This window comes from Larimichthys crocea, chromosome XII, assembly GCF_000972845.2.
Source record: "Larimichthys crocea isolate SSNF chromosome XII, L_crocea_2.0, whole genome shotgun sequence".
In the NCBI taxonomy this organism is placed as follows: domain Eukaryota; kingdom Metazoa; phylum Chordata; class Actinopteri; family Sciaenidae; genus Larimichthys; species Larimichthys crocea.
The window spans coordinates 30,745,575-30,762,809 of NC_040022.1; the positions used below are offsets into that span (position 1 = coordinate 30,745,575).

Sequence of the window (17,235 nt, forward strand, 5' to 3'; positions counted from 1 at the left end):
AAATCTGAAATTCATAACGCTGGAATAAAGAAATATTTGGCACTTTTGCAACACAAAAGAGAAAATGCAAATGGCATCAGTCCTCTGATGGCGTGTGGTTTATAGGACATGTGGTCTGAACACAAAGAGTTCGAACAATCCTCCACGATGATCCTCCCGTTCATTGATTCTGAAGGTGCGGCTGTAAATAACGTTTTAAAATCTAACAAACACACATTAGACATGAGTGGTCGAGGTGTTTCAGATGCTGATGGCCTCCCGACGCCTCCCAGCGTGGCTCACGCTCCATTCTGATGTGATATGTGTGTGCTGGAGGCCCCGTTATGGCCCCCGTGCGTCTGGCAGTATTGATGTACCATTTCTCACCCGCCCACCGCTAAATATGAAGGCACAGTAGCTGCAGCGTGAACCCCTGACCCCTCTGGGAGACACAGCAGCATTCACAGTTGTGGGAAATAGGTCTCCGGTTCCCCAACTGCCTGTTTAGAGTAATGGTCAAAGGTATGTCTGCTGGAAGGGAACATTACTGGGCATGACCAATCTGCTCCCAGATGGAATACACTTTATGTCACCGCACCAATCTATGTAATTGACTTCGCTTTGGGCTGCAGCCATTATGGTTAAGGTTGCTCTCCTTTTTTTTTTTTTAACAGAACATCAATGAAATCTGAAATTCACAAGGACGGTAGATTTTAAGAGTGATTGCTTTGGATAGATATGAATTATGTGACAGTTTGGCGATAAAGAACACCTGATATGTGTAATGTGCTTGTCAGGTGGGCGAGCGTGTCCTGCATCTTTACGCTCACGTGTCCAGAGCGCCGCTGGTTTCCACCGCTGCCAGGTACTATCCACTCTTCAGCTGTTGAACCGGGTACTGATTTAGGTCCAGGACAACAGGTGAACGCAATTAAGTAGGTGGCAGAAGAGAAAAAGCAGCAGTACTCTGGACCCCGAGGATTGGATTTGAGAACATTGGCCTGACTTATTGATTGGTAACTTAGCATGATTACAGTATACTGCTCGGGTGTGTGTGTGTGTGTGTGTGTGTGTGTGTTCTTGCACTTCTGGGTTATAAAAATAGAGAAAAGTGAAGTTATGGTGCAGGATTCACTCCTACGAGCGGATAGTTTCTAGTTTGGAGTGTAAAGTTGAGGCAGGTTTGAGGGAAGAGAAATCTTGGAATGGGCAACGTCAATAAAATTCGAAATATCAACTTGCGTCATGGGATTTTATGGCAGTTCAGTCAAGACTCAGTTTATATACGAATGAACCAAACAGGAATGGTTTTTTTTTTGGGCTTATCCAGTCAGTTAAATACCTGATAAATCAAAGTACTCCGTCTGTGGTTGTGGATGTGGGTGACATTTTAATGTGAGCGCTGTACAAGCAGGGAAAATGAGAGCATCATTACTTAACTCCACCAGATGCTAAGATCAACACAGGGCACCAAGATATCTGCTTAAAACTCATCATTAAAACACTAAAGAGTGTTTAGTCATGTACACTGTGAGCCAACAGGTATTTGTCTGTGAAAATAAAACCCAAATTATTCAGCCTAATATATTTTATATCATATTTCTGGGTTACTGACAGCTTGAGACAGACCTGTAGTCTTAAACACAAGTGTGCATACACATGCATTTCCTTTTGTCTCGCCATTAAACTCATTTCTAACCGTGCAGTACAAAATGGGCGCATGCATATTCGCCGGCTGACACATTAGCCTCTCCGTGTACATCCAGTGGTCGCACGCTTACATGCACCATGTGACATCGTACCCGAGAGCGACTCTTGCCGCCACTGAATTTTTCATCATTGATCTGATGTGATTTCCATGCTTGGCCGTCCCTCTGCCCTGTCAGCTCTCTCTCCATCATAGCCTGTTTCGACCTAGAGGGCTAACGGGGCGTGAGCCATCACCCCCCCTCCGTTTGTTGTCTCCCAGCATGCCTCAACGAAACCTTTCCTTGTCTTCCACCCACCCAGCACCTAGGACTATCACACCCCCCCGTGGCCTCAGTGCTTCGTAGCCACAAGCAAACCAGACCTTTGGATAAGAGGGTGGTAAAACGCTCGATGTATTGACATGACTGTCTGCTGCCATAAAGCTCCATCAACCCCTCCTTTTCCTTCCTTGTCCAAGCAGCAAAAAGAGCAGTGTGTGTATGTGTGCTTTGGGTGTAGATGGCGTAGCGTAGAGGGGTTGATGTATGACGGTGTGGGAGGCTCGGTTTCTGCTCAGCCTCGGCCGATGGAAGCTTTCAAAACGTCCTAATACCTGGCCGGAGCTCGGTGAGCGATGGCCACAGCCAACCTGCTGATCTTAGCAGCGGGTGCATTAGTTTGCCATAAAGAAGCAGTGATTTTGAGACGCGGCAGGCGCAAACATATGAGGATGAATGACACCATATAAAAGCCAAGCTCTGTTTCAAAATCCATTAGGAGAAGCAAGTGCCTCGACTCCAAACGCAGCAAAAAGCCAGGGCCCCCACATCCTATCCCAGCGTCCAATTGAGGCATGGATCGCAAATTACTCTTGCAGTTCCTCCCTTAACCGTCCATTTAATCAAAATTTTTAATCAATGCATTAGTACATGACAGCTTTGAGCGGAGAAAGAGCATACTTCATTCGGTTTCAGATATTGGCATCCAAAGATAGGTGGGAGATGAATGCGGCTCATTTGGTGCCGAGATTGAACAACTGTGTGTGTGTGTGTGTGTGTACAGGCGCACTTTGTTCTGGATTTTATGTTCCTGTTTTTCTTTGTACGTGCATGTGCGATCATGAAAACCCCCCCCCACCCCCGTGGCACTGCCTCCTAATTACTCAGATCTGCGCTCAAAGTGAAGAAATAATGAACGAGAGCTTTAATTATGCCTTCAGACAAAGGATCCCCGATGCCTCCACGCAGCACTGCTGGCACGCTGAGATGGGTGAGGGCAGGTTAAACAGGAACCCTTTCCTCTGGGTGCAGAAAGCTGGTCAGCCTTGAATACAGACCGAGCCTGCAGCCTGACGTGATGCCGGAGAACGCAGAGAGGAGGGAAGTCTGTAAAATGAACTCCCTGATTTAAAAAAAAAAAAGAGATGAGCTACATAGGTTTGTTATCTCTAACAGATATGACACAACCTTTAATTAGTGGGGATCCCTGAAGCTCTGGGCCTGAGATATAATCAGCGGACCTTTAGCAAGAGCACAACCCTCCCCTCACTTGGTACCCCCGGGGCGGGTTGATCGAGGCGTCCTCGTGCCCCCTCTTCTACGAGCGGGGTTGGCTGGCACTCTGGAGATGTTAGATAATGAGGAAGCCTGTCAGAGGGGCACTTCAAGGGTGCCCCTCCAAAGGCCTCGCCGCTTCTCAACAAGATCCACCAGCACCAAACACTGCCGCTTTGTTTCCTTCGGAGTGCGTCTCCAGAGGTCTTGGCTGTGTGTCCAGTGGGGTGGGAAGGGGGAGGCGGGGTGAGGGGTATGAGGGGGAGGGTATGAGGCAAACTGCCCTCCCCTCTTCTGACTCTGCAATCTCTTCTGCAACTGGACTGATCACACCAGAGGCTCATTTGGGCTAATCATACCCTGCACTGTGACTAATGGAGAATCCGACAGAGCTCCATATTTACTTTCATACATATTTACAGAGTTTGGGTCCGTGCATAATGTTGCATAATCTCTGCACGAGCTCTGGTGGTCCTCCTGATGGGGGAGCTGTGTCCAAAGTGAAGTGCAGCAGAGAGACGTCTTTGCTTTGAGTATTTCCAAATTTCTGCCACTTCTCCCTGCTGCTACCCCACAACATTTCATAAAGAAATATGAACTTTTACATCGATCTGACAGCTGTAGTCACTAATTAATTGAAACCAGGGACGTCACGTCTTTGGTATTTTTCAGGGAATTTGGAGAGTTTAGCAACCTCAGGGTACTTTACACTGTAATCCGTTTTAAAAATGAACATACATTTGGGTATTTTATAGAAGTTTTAGACGCTATATTTACATTTCTATACTTTCAGGGCAATAAGTTAATTTAGAAAATGATAGATTGTGTATTTCCCCTACCAGAACTTTTCTTTCCTAACAGCGTGGAGAAGAAACTCTGAAAGTTTTAGTTTCAACAGCTGAATAAAACATGACGAATGCAAATGATTCAAACTTGATTGTTAAATAAGGTCAACGCTAAAAAAAAAGAAAAGAAAGAAACAACGATAATGTCAATTAAGACAGTTTACGTACGTGCACTTTACTGCTTTTTGCACAAAATGCAAAGAACGTGGCACGTTTAGATCAAATGCCCCGTGCAGCTCGCTTAAGTAAAGGATCTGAATCTTTCCTCCTTCCGCTGTCAGAGTGATGGGAGTTAAGGGAAATAAACAGTCATCTCTGATGAAGATTAGTGCAAGTGCGCTGTATTGATCAGCGGTCATACGATAAACAGTGGAGAACAGGAATGCGCCGCCAATCGTTTGGGCCCCATTAGTCGCCGCTTGTATTGCCTTTGATTATTGCTGACTGAGCTCCCAGTGCATGTGATGGCTTTTTACTGCTAGAACTGCTGCTTTCAACCTTTTTTTTTTTTTTTTTTGAGGAGCACATTAGAATAACACAGATTTTAAAAAAAAGAAAAGAAAAGAAAGACGAGGCGCTCGGTATCTGCCGTCACGCCAAAGCTCGTGTCTCGTAACGCACAGACGGATGCGTTAGTGGATGGTTTTTTGAGAGGAGATTAAAAGCAGATTTAAAAAGCTTGTAATGCTTCAAATCAGCTGAATCTTAAAGTGTGTGTGTGTGTGTGTGTGAGAGTCAATGACAATCAAACACGTTTAAGTCCTGCCTCGGAGGGTAATTCCCGTTCTGCAGCCGGCCGGGGCCTCGGAAGACAGACATGACATGAGTCGACGGTGACAGTGATGATGATGGTGATTGTGGTAATAATGATTATGCTGATTATTACGGGGCTGCCACGGTGATGTGGTGATTGCACCACAAGGAAGAAATGGAGGAAGACAAAGGGCGACAGTGACAAAACTGATGATGAGGATGATCGTGATTAAGATCACTTTTTTTTTCTTCTTCATTTGGTGATCAACTGCGAGCCGCTCGCTCGCAGCGGTTGTTGATCTTTCTTTAATTGGCAGAGCAGCAGTGCGGGGAGTTAACCGAGGATATCTCCACTGCGTTTGAGGGCTTTGATTTCACATGACAAAAAGAAAAGGCACCGTGGAGAACATTCCAGCAACTCCCTTTGAAGGGAGTGATCTGGCAGTGCTCATTTGAATTATTAACTGGGTGAGACAGACGGAAAAGAGAGCGAAGCGAGAGACAGAAAAACACACAGAGGGAAGACAGGAGGACGGATACCCGCGGACGAACCGCGTCATCTGTGATCTCTGCATCAAATGCTCAGGCCAATTATCCAGGAATGAAACTCTGTACCTGCGATGAAGATGGCTGTCGGTGGAGACGAGCATTTATTTAAATTTTTTGTTTCTTTCTGTTGAGTTCATGAAGTATGAATGTATGAATAATTGGGAGGGTCAGCCGTCCCTCTGCCGCATGCTGCGAATTGTTCAATCTGCAGAGGAGAGCGTCCCAGAGCGAGTTAATTCTCCTCTGTGCTCGTGTTGTGTCTCCCACAGCAGGAGCCAATTATTACAGCCACTGTGGCCAAAGCTGCGAGCGTAGAAGGTGAGACTGACTTCAGGTAATGTGCTTGTAGAAACAGGAAAACGGTTGCCCTGAACAATCCGACGTGTCCATCACGTCTGTGTTTGCTGGCGAGTTGTTCACACTCACCGGAGACGTACGTAAAAGTCACAGTGTTAAGATCGAGGAGGAGCTAACTGAATTATTAACCCAAAGGATGAAGCAGACGAGCAGCGATAACTCTCTGAATAACTCCAGGGCAACAACCTGAACAGCTGCATCAACCGTGTTGCCTGTTTGTGGCAATCTTTAGACTGGAGATAATATTCTCGTCAACGAGCAACAACGCTGTGAGATGTTGCTCTGGAATCATCTTGCAGTCGTCTGATTGGCCCTTTGAGGCAGATTGTGACTTTGGTGGCTTCATAAATATAAATTGTCTTGACTTGACTTCCAGGAGTAGCCATGCGTTGACGTACCCTCGCGCTGAACCGCGGTCCGCCGCTCTCTCTCTCGAAGCTCGGGTCGTGATTGTGTGCTAGATTTTCTTTCTAACTTGGAAGGTAATGGAGTCTCCAGCCACGACGGGGGCACACATGATGTAACGGATCCATCTTGTGCATTCTCTTTGTCTGCTTCTTTTAAAGCCGTATCAAACAGAATTAATCAAAAGAAATATGCATTAAAGGGAGCTGGGAGTTGTTTTCTTGTACAGTTTAGCTGCAGCTGGATGTCCACGGCACGGCAGAAGAAGAAGAAGGACGTCACTACCGGCCTTTTTATTTATTTTTTTTGGTTTCACGTATCTCCCCCCGGCTTCACATATATCTGTTATACATGCCGTACCGTATGTGTCCTTGAGCGCACACACGCAGGGAGGACGGGGGGGGGCTGATGGTGGCCACCGAGGAGGTGTGTGTGTTTATGTGTGTGTTTGCCGGGTGGGGGGGCCCGCAATTAAAAGGCAGCATGCAGTGTCCCACGAGGTGCTAATGCCCAGGATCAGCTGTTCTAATGTCATTCACATCCCCTCTGTTATTCAGCCGGCCCCGTTTGATGTATGAATCCACCGGGGACTTCATCAGTAAACCCCCCCCTCCACTACCACCAACACCACCACTTTTATAACCCCACCCTAACCTACCCAACCCCCTGTCGGCTCTACAACCCCTCCTCCTCCTCCTCCTCCTCCTCCTTCCTCCTCCTCCTTGCACAGAACCTCCCCTTCTGTGTCTGAATGCCTATGTTGGCTTTTATCGCGCTCAAAGTAAACAGAGTCGTGCCAGGGATAGTGAGAGAGAGAGAGAGAGAGAGAGAGAGAGAGAGAGAGTGCATTAGTGATAAAGCTGGAACATGCACATTGTCTGTGCACCGCTCGCCTCCCTGCTACATCTTCAATAGAGACACAAAAGCCAGCAAAGGGGAAAATTTAAAAAGGCAAGAGGAGGCTGAAGAAAGGAAGTGATCCGAAGAGAGAGAGAGAGAGAGAGAGGAAGAAAGAGAAAGAGAGAGAGAGAGAGTAGAGCGAAAGGATCTCCCTGCTAAATGCGCAAAGCGTCCCGTCACCCCACGCTGAGCTCCATGGCCAACTCCGGCTGCCTGCTGCTCTCCGGCTCCGGGATGCTACCTCACTCGCTCCAGTGTCCCCCTGCGTTCCTCTACCTGCCCGAGGTAAGACTGAATGAAGCTCGCTTTGTCACCCTCGCTCTCTTTCTCTCCCCCCTCTCTCTCTCTCCATCTCCATTCTTTCGGTCCCTCGGTTTCTCCTCTCTCTCTCTCTCTCGCTCTCTCTCTCTGTTTCGGCATCGCGGCACATGATGGAATCGCGCTTTGTGTTGTTACCCTGAGTACTTTCACCCCCCTCTCAACCCTTGACCCTCACCCTGCCTTTGTGGGAAGGGAGACAGGAGGTGAATGGGAGTGTGTGTGTGTGTGTGTGTGGTGGGGGTATCCTCTTTAATTTCATCCCATTCTTTATTTTCTCTCCTCCTCCTCCCCCCTTTTTTTTTCTTCCTTTGACTGATATTAAAGCAGTGAATTAGTGACGTGGTATCACGCAGTGTTTGTGCCTGTAATGTTTCCTCGTCACTTCTAAAGACGAGCTCAGCGGCTGACACGCTCTCTAACAAATCACTTCTTCTTCGCGTTCACGTCAACTTTTATGCAGATAACAACCTCGTGTATGTGCGTGTCGTACCTGCCGTGTTACCCAACCTGACCTGAAGTTTGTGAGGCCTTAACTCAAACGCGCATCACGTCATCACGTGTTGGATTCTTGCTATTTAAATTATGTTTGAGATAAATCCATGCTCGGCTCGTGGGTGTGTGTTTTAGTTTTGTGATGTAGAAGCAAAAAACAAAAAAACGTCGTGTCATCTTTTCTATTTCTATTTTTTTTAGGTCTTGTTTTTACATTTCGAATCCGGATAAAAGAAAATCCATCCGTTTGTTTCAAACACTCGTCCATTCTTGTAAAATCACTAAAACTTCTTTTGTATTTTTCATCGTGTCGATTTATCAGAAAGGCCCACAGTCTGCACTTTTCATTTTTCTAATGGTGATCACCACCGAGTGACAGCACTTTGAATAATTATATATCTCTGCAAATTAACATTGATTTTCCTCCTTTTTTTTTTTTCTTCATGTTCTTCTTCTTTTTTTTTTGTGTCCTCCTCCTTTGGAAATTGATTCTGTCACTGATCCCTCTTGTTTCGTGAAACGTGAAGACGGCGATTTTCTAAAGAGGAGGTGAAAAAATCAACAACAAGGTGACTCTTAAGAGCCCGAACGCCTGTCTGTCTGTCTGCCTGTCTGTCTGTCTGTCTGTCTGTCTGTCTGCTGAATTATTCACATGTTTTAATTCAGCGAGTTGGAGGATGATAGGATCTGGTTGGGAGGGTGGAGGTGGAGGTGGAGGTGGAGGAGGGTCGAGCGTCCAATTCTGTTTTTACTATCAGCAGCATGTGTTGCAGTAAACAGTGTGTGTGTGTGTGTGTGTGTGTGTTACCGCAGTGATTGAGGGGAAATAACGGTGATGCTGCTCGCAGTGGAAACTCCTGCTTTCTCATTTTGAGTCTCACCCCCCCCTCCATCATGGTAATGGACCTCACCCCCTCCCACCCATCTGTCCAGAGCAGGCGCACCCCGCCGGGGATTGCAGAGCAAGAGGACGAGGGGGGGGTGCATGTGGACAACCAGGTGCCACTAAAACAGACACAGTACAGGAACTCTTAAAATAATGCTGATCCAAGTTTCTTTTTTCATTTTTATTCATAACATTTTAATTGATGGGCGCCATGTTTCATATTTTTACGTCGAGCTGTGAAAAGCTTCCTGAGCTGAGGCCCTGTGAGTGTGTGTGTGTGTGAGTGTGTGTGTGTGTGTGTGTGTGTTTGTGTGCACTAAAAGATCAAATTAAATTTTTAAGTTTGCATTTTTAAACACGAGTCCCCGCTCGGCATGCTTGCGACGACAGTCCACTGTTAGCAGGGTTCACGTGTATGAGTGTACTCGCTGTGTTTACGTCCACGCTGGGTTCCTTTTAAAAAAAAAAAAAAAAAAAAAAAAAAGCACCGAGCTGAAATTGACACTTCCTGTGTGCTATTTTCCCGAAACATGTTTTTTTTCTCCTCCTTGTTTCGAAACGCTTTAATGTCTCAGCAGCTTTTGTTCTTTTCTTTTTTTTTTTTTTCTCCTCTTTGCGGTAAATCCTCGCCCTGCAGCGCTGCGAGGGGGAAGCAACCCCTCTGAATCACACTGTGGCCGGCGTCTTTCCTCCCACATCACCCATCCTTTGGATGCTGCCCCCGTTTCCCGCCTCCCTCCACCACCTCCACCACTCTCCTGCCTCCCCCTCTCTCACAGTGCAGGGCTGCAGCGTCGGCTCGTGTGAGATGACAGCCAGAGAACAGAAGGGGAATAGATTGAGGTGATAGCCTCTGCCTCGCAGTTTGTTTGCATTTCAAATAAGACACTGTATTAAGGGGCTGCGAACAGCTTTGCTTATTATTTGTGAACATGGCGCCGCATGATATCACAGGAAGACAGGAGTTTATTACATAAAAGATTAGCGAGGCATACCTTGCCTTTATTTGTGTGCAGCAGTGTTGGGGTGTGTGTTCCCAGGCACTTTGCTTTGATGCTCTTTGTAGTCGGCTGCGGCGCGTATAAATCCCGGCTAAATGTTTGTTTTCATTAACACGGGGAGAGACTCCCTGCGGTGTGGTGGGAGAACTGTGGGCTTCTGATTACAACAAAAAAAAAAAAAGAAAGTGTCGGCGTCGGTATCACGGCAGCGCTGAAGGGCCGGCCCTCCTCTCCACAGAGAGTTTCTCCAGCACATGGGATGCCGGCTTCATCCTTCCGCAGGATGATGTCACTTTTCTCCGACCGTCAATTTGTATTGTAGTGGCTCATTTCGTGAGTTATGGCGCTGGATATTGAGGGAGTTATGAATTACAGTGTGCTGAGGCTTTTACGGGATGCAATGCTCACCGCTGCAGGGCCCCCCGTATTAAAGTATAAATATATTTATGGTACAAGCCCAAGCTGACGGGGGTAGCTCAGGTTTGCTCATGGTAGTTAGTAGCTGTCTACAGAGCCATAAAAACATGGCATCTCATGGATTTTCTATTTACCAGGCACTGGGTGGGCATATGGCAACGCTCGTAAATGTAACTCTATTATCTAAGACGATGCTGTTGGGTGGGACGCGGGGCGTTCGTTACGTCTAAAGAGGAAAAAGCAGCAGTTGTTATTGTCTCCGTGTCACATCTCTCTCTGTCTTTGCCTCGGACTTATCTGGAGATCTCCCATTTTCAGAAATTGCCTTCCTTTGATTTGTAATTGGATTTTCCATCATGGCATTCCGCTGCGCTGATGTCTATTGTTATTGTTGCGTCTATTGATTTCTTTTTTGTGGCTTCTTTGGTCGGGGCTGTTTTGAATTTCCCCCCTTCGCTGTACACGGCTTGGGTATCCTTCTAAATGGTTAGGTCACCTCGAAGAGGCGATCCTTTTATGTTGGTGGATCCTGGGAGGAATTGCCCGGGCTCTCTGGTTTCAGCGGCCTCCTCCACCTCCTCCACCTCCTCCTCCTCCTCTGCTTCCTACTCATACTGATCTTTTTTTTTTCTACGACTGTACTGGGAACCGACTCCCTCCCTCCCTCCACACACACACACACACTGATACATCTGGTTAAAGGCGAGGGATGCAGAGAGAAGAGGACTGGGAATACTTGTGACACACTTCCCCCTCGGTTCAGGCCTTGATCCTTCCTCCCAAAGCGCTGCTATTCACAGGGACTTTAGATATCGAAGGATTCAGGTTGGCTGTCTCTCTCTCTGAGGGCCGGACTAATGCGAGCCGTGCAGAGACGGCTCCTTCCTGGGGGATAATTATTGTAGGCCAAGCTGCACTATTGACAGCTGTAAATGGAGATGCTGTCTGTAACCGGGGAGGCCTAATAGGTTTTTGTCCCTACATGGGCTCTCGTTAGGCCAGTGTGGGTGCATCGGAGATGAGTTTGAGAAATGAGCCGCGGCCTCGCCGGGTTTCAAATGGGACTCCTCCGCCCCCCCACCACCTCCACGCCACCTCCCTCCCTGACCTCCTGGGAGAAGGGTTCTGTTTCGATCTCGCTGTTAAGACTCCTCCAGTTCGCACGGTCCCGTCATGTTTAAAGGTTACACTCGCTGATAGTCTGTATTTTTTTTCTTTTTCCCCCGATTGTCGAGTATTGTGTTTGCATCACGGCCTGATCGTATATCTTCTTCCTCTGCGGCGTGGAGCTCCTTTTGTTGTCCAAAGACGATTAAAAACACATCAGTGAGCCACTCTGTTGCACCGGGTGACACGTTCCTTCATTACCATGAACACACACACACACAAAACCCCTCAAATGCTCACTAGAGAACTGAATGTGTAATAATCTGCAGCTGAAAATAGTCCCCAACAAATGAAACGTCTTGCTCCCTGTTGGAGGAACGTTTGCTGCAGCTGAAACACGTTTTTCTAGACGGTTTGGTCTTTTTCTGGACGTGACTGTTGCAGCAGATCTCATGCATCTGTCTCCACGATTCATCTCCGCTGTGTGCTCATAGGTAAACACTATATTTGAAATATTTCCATCATATCGCAGAGCAATGCCAGCTTTGTTGTTTTTCAGTCAATTTAGTCGAGCACAATTCACTCAGATTCAATCAGGCACAAATATATATATATATATAAAAAAGAAAAACTTAAAACCCAATTTCATGGCTCTGGAATATACCTCTCAATATGTTCTACGTTTCAGTCTTTCCTCGCTCGCCGTTCAGCTGTTTTGTCCCTTAAACAGCTGATTCATAGCGGCATAACAAAGGCGGAGGGACTGATTGAAATGTTTTCTCACTTTTCTGTGGCCCGGAGGAGAATTGTAAATCACAGCTCAGTCGTTTATTTTGAAATTTCATTTGGTGTGTGAGCGAGTGCTGCCTTGTTCTTCACAGAGACTTCACACTGAGGCTTTTTTTTTTTTTCTTTCTTAAGGCTACCCACCGTCTTACTCCAGCAGACCTTTGTAAATGGAACAAAATTAAATTTGTTCCCCGTACAGAAGAGTGGCACAAACAGTGCAATAGATTTACTCACCTACAAAGCTTTTTTTTCCACTGGGGGCCTGTCTGTGTTTTTAATGTGAGTGTACGATGTCTGAGCTTACATATGTAGGAACGATCTGTAGGCGGACGCTCGCACGCACGCCGCATCAATAAATGTGTATTTACATTTTGCCAATAATGCTAAATATCCTCCAGTCATTAATGTGGAGCGTGAGCCCGGACTGCTCCTCCTGTCTATATTCTGGAGCCACAGTGTCAGTGCATTAGCATTCACAGTGCTGCTCATGCTAATATACTCCACTTGTGGAAAACAAAGCTGCAGTTTGCAGACGTCCTCGCCTCGCACTCGTCACCCAGCTGCCTTTTTTTGTTGCTATTTTTTTTAGAAAGTGGCAAATTTTTAATGAAACTTTTAATTAACACGAGTGTCAAACGTTTACACCACAGGAGAGTGTGTCTGTGTGTGTGTGTGTTACCTGTGTGTTTTTTTAGTTGGTAGTGCAACAAAGTTCTCCAACTTTTTGAAATGTTGCTGCAACTTTACCCAAGAAAAATAATCAGGGCTGATGTTTGGTGTGATGGAGCCGTGCTCACGTACTCGGCGTGGGTCAGATAAAGGCTGCAGAGAGCTGTTCACACTCACCGGTGTCAAATCTGCATTGCAGTGGCCTTCATTCCCGCCCAGGCCTCTTTTTTTTATTTATTTTTTTTATTACAGCTCAGGAATGTTCGCTCGGTTTAGAAATCTCTGCTGCTCGGTCCGCTCGAGCGCTCCGTTAGGCCGAACGAAGACCACGAGCGAGTCGACAGAGAGAGAGAGAGAGAGACAAGACACTCGACACAACACCTCCCTGTCTTTGCACTGCAGGAGCTTCATCACACACACACACACACACACAGTTACAGCAGGATAACCTCGCAGTAGAAAACGTTTGTAACCCCTGAGAATCGAACGCGTCCCGAGGTTTTCTGTTTCTGCAAACGGCACGCTAAGATGCTCGAGCAGCCAGGCCAGCTTGAGTCCAATTATTTCTTTACTGCGGTATCTCAGCCAGCTGTGATTAGTATGTTTATAATGTAGTGTCACTCTCTCGTACTGTCCTTCAAGCACCCCCCCCCCCCCCTTCTTCTCTCTCTCGGTGGGATCCTCTCAAATGAGACGTATTACCTCCGTGTGCTGAGTTAACAGAGTGGCCGTACGAGTGAGAGCAAAAAGAAGAAGAAGAAGAAGAAGCTATCGCACGCCATTAAAAGCACTGCACCTTTTTATCACCAGCGGCTTAATGGCAGTGGTGAACAGCAAAGCATTATTACCGCTCCTCCTCGTGCTGCTGCGAGCCTGTTTTCTCCGGCAGCAGCAGCAGCCAGAAGAAACGCTGCCGCTGACAAATAGATCTCCAGGCAAACGCTGAAATTTTGTTTTTCAAAAGGTCATTATCTGTCTTCATCTGAGCGGCGGGCGCTTTGCACGGGGAACCAAGTTTGAGGGAATTATTCCTCCCATCAAACACGACTGAGAAGTTCCTTTTCTCCTCATTATTTCATTTTATTTAAAAAAAAAAAAGATGCAACCGTACGGTGTGTGTGTGTGTGTGTGTGTGAGCACCCTGGGTCACCCCGCTCAAGAAGATCAATATTTGAACTATGCTGTTGTGGGTCAGCATGTACGGGGTGTATAAAATTAAATGGGGCTTGAAATTGATTTCAAGTTCTCCTTGAAAAAGTCTACAGGTATTCTGAAATGAAAGAAGTGCCGCAGAGAGGAGATGACCTCCACCCAGGCGGATTCATAATTGTTTTTGTTTCTCCAAATTAAATGAGCCCTTTTATTATTATTATTATTTCTATATCGCAGAGCTGGGGCTTTCCGAAATTGCCGGTTATGGCACGTTCGTTTTTAGAGACCTAAAGTAATATAAAGTAATGGCCGTGCTTCCCGGCACATCTCCACTGGCTACTCCCTTTAACGCCGTGAAACAAATGATTACGGGACGGACTTCCAAACAGAACGAGCTCTGCGCTGCACGAGCAGCAGGAGGAATAAAAACCAGCAAAAGCTCAAACTTTGTTTTTACCTCACAGGTTTCCTGCTGATCGCTCTGCTTCTCTTTGGGTAATCGCTAAGAAAGGAGAGAAGCTCGTGTAATTTAGCCCTCCTTCCTCCTCCTCCTCCTCGTCTTCCTCCTCGTTTTTCCTCTCCTCAGACGGAGAGTCTAAATATCACAGCTTTTTCTCGCAGCACTTTGTTAGTGGAGCACGCCTCTGTGTTTTTCGAAAATCATCTATCAAGGTGAGATCTGTGGGAAAGAGCAGCGCCTCGGGCTTCCTCTCCGTGTGCTTATGAGGTTTTATTAGGTCCCACAGGACCACTGCTTTGGTGTGTGTTAAAAACAAATGGAACTTACAAATTACAGATTACAGCCTCCGCAGGCGCACGTGTGTGTGTGTGTGTGTGTGTGTAGAGACAGGTGTAAGTGGTGGTGTGTGTGTGTGTGTGTGTGTGTGTGTGTGTGTGTGTTCAGTCTTAAAGGGTTCGTTCACGATGCTGCATTACTCACGGTAGTTGCTCAAATTCCATCGTTTCATCAACAAAATGAGGAAAAATCTGCAAAACCACAAAATATTCCGACTGAGAACGTTCACTGATGTCACGTTTATTCTGTTTTCGCGCTCCTGGAGACTTAAAGCGTCCTGATCCGTGGTGTTAAAGACCTCCTGATGAGTCTGAACTGGAAAAATCATAATCATAAATGTTAAATAAGCTTCCATGGGGCGGGGTTCCCGTCCGCGTTGATATTTTTAGTTTTATTTTGAAATTTCAGACTCATTTCTCGTGAAGACGTCGCTGCGAAAACACTTTTCTCTGAATTATGAGCAGCACAAACTAAATTCAAGGGTAGAAATGTTGAAACTATCAACGACCACGAGAGGGAAATGAGAGTTTGAATCTTTGAATCTTTTAATTTGAGTGAAACGACCCTTTGTCAGGGCTCAACAGGGAACGAGGATTCTCCCGTTGCCCACTCCTCCTATTCATCCCCCTTCCTCCTAATTTAATGACTCAGAATTGTAACTCCAACATTGTTATCATTCAGCGATGGCGAGTAATGAATAGCAATTAAGCTTTTCAAAGGAGGGAGTAAAAGCTTGAGAGACGTCGCTTTTCACCCAGAAATGTTGAAACGGCGCCGTGGCGGGAGATACTGTCACGTCGAGAAAAGGCCTAATTTATCCGTCCAGCTGTTTTTGGTAAATAACTTTTTTCTTCTTCCCGTCACACACACACTAATCATAATCATTCTAATATCCAACACGCTCGATGAACTGTAATAAACTGTAATAAATGACTGCACGTCGTTCTGTCCAATGATTGCTCTTTCTGGAGCCAGGAGAGGAAGTGCTAATTAACTGGATATGAATGAAATTCCAGGGCAGCGTGGTATCAACGGCAGGGAGACAAATGCGATTTAGTTCTGTCGCGAGCGAGTGGAAAATTGCTGTGTAAATAGGAGGTTGTTGCGGCGGAGAGTTTTTTCCCCGTGCGCTTACATTTCATGGGTGAGAATCCAATCTCGCAGGGCAGCATGTGCGGACTGCCCTCTCTGATACACTCCACCGTCCTCCACCTACTCTATGATAGCGCTCTAAAAGCTCCCCCAAATCTCTTCACACACACTCACACACACTGACACAAAGAAACACAAACACATATTTCAAAAAGGTAAAAGCTATTGTCGGCGGTGTGCCGAGGAGCCGCTCAGGTAGAGATGTAAGCGGCGGTGGCGGCGGCGGCGGCGGCCTACGCCCGGCAATTTGACTCATCTTCCAATTCACCAAATTCCCCTGACACTTGATTTCACGCAACATAAACAGAGCAAATTATAATTGTCACACCCTTCCCCTCCTTTACTCTCTTGCTTTTGCGTGTTGGTCGCTGGCTTTCACCCGGATGTAGCGGCTGCTCGACCGCCGCCTCCTCGTTTCTTCAGTCTGGAGCTGCGGTGGCCGTTTTTATCTATGGGGTTTGGGGCAGTTTTGGAGAGAGTTACGGTGACAGAGCCATGGAAATGATAGGCTGGCAGTGACATATCTCTGCCTCATAAATTCTACATTGCTCAAGATAATTTACGAGGGAGGTTTGTGTGCGTAAGACAGACAGTGCTCCATGGTATCCATCCACTCCACAGCCTCCATTCACTCCAGCCGCCGCGGCAGCGCGAGTCGATTTATCGGCTCTGAATTTATTTTCACATTTATTCCTCTCGTTCCCAAAGCATCACTTTGAATGATTATGATAATTTCTCCTCAGCCTTTATTTTTTTGCTCAGAATATGGCTGGGTATTATTTGTTCTGTCAGGATTATTACAGATAAAAGAGCAAACTAATAGATCTTGCGGCGGCGCGTTTACTACTTTACAACTGAGAGAGGCCTTCGCGATTAGGTATTCCGCCATCGGCAAAGGTCACCGGCTCCCCTGATTGTGCTGTACAAGCGTGAGGCCGGGCCAGAAGGCAAGACGGCTCTGACATCGGTAATCATTCTTCATGCATATTTCTGTTTGAGGGAGGTTATGTAGTAAACTCCCCCCTAAAAAAAAAAGTAGCCAAGAAATGAAGAAAGCGTCTCAGGACCAGCTGAAGCCTGTTCTGTCTCGGAAAGTTTCAAAGCCGTTGATATTGCTCCTGAGGGGAGAATTGGATTTTCTATACTTATTTTTTTCCTGCTTATTTAGTTTGCATTGTTCATGTTCTCTCTCCGCGCTCACGATCTCTCTCGGTTTTGTTTTCCTGACAAGGTCTGAATTCACTCGCCTATGTTACAAGCTGATTCAATGAGCAGAGTATGACTGCAGCCCTGGGGCAATAGAAGTTTACAACTCAGTTATCAGTGGGCTCTATGTCTCTATCCAGTTATGCTTTTTAGGCCTTTCTCTTGGCTGCTGCAGCAGCAGCACCGCCTGTAGTCTCCACTTCCCTGCAAGGCCTTT

The 17,235-nt window shown here is 46.6% G+C and overlaps 1 protein-coding gene across 8 annotated transcripts in view; it reads left to right on the forward strand.

Annotated features, from left to right (window-relative positions):
* The window catches only part of LOC104923388 (RNA binding fox-1 homolog 3), a 387,959-nt gene that overhangs the window by 289,022 nt on the left and 81,702 nt on the right, over positions 1-17,235 (forward strand). Inside the window, exon 1 of one of the 8 annotated variants that reach the window (XM_019261514.2) lies at positions 6,949-7,315. The exons of the other annotated variants lie outside the window; for them this stretch is intronic. Coding sequence (XP_019117059.1) covers positions 7,190-7,315 — 126 coding nt within the window. The 5' untranslated portion in view covers positions 6,949-7,189. Of the gene's footprint in view, positions 1-6,948; positions 7,316-17,235 lie in introns of those variants that run through there. 8 annotated transcript variants of the gene reach the window in all.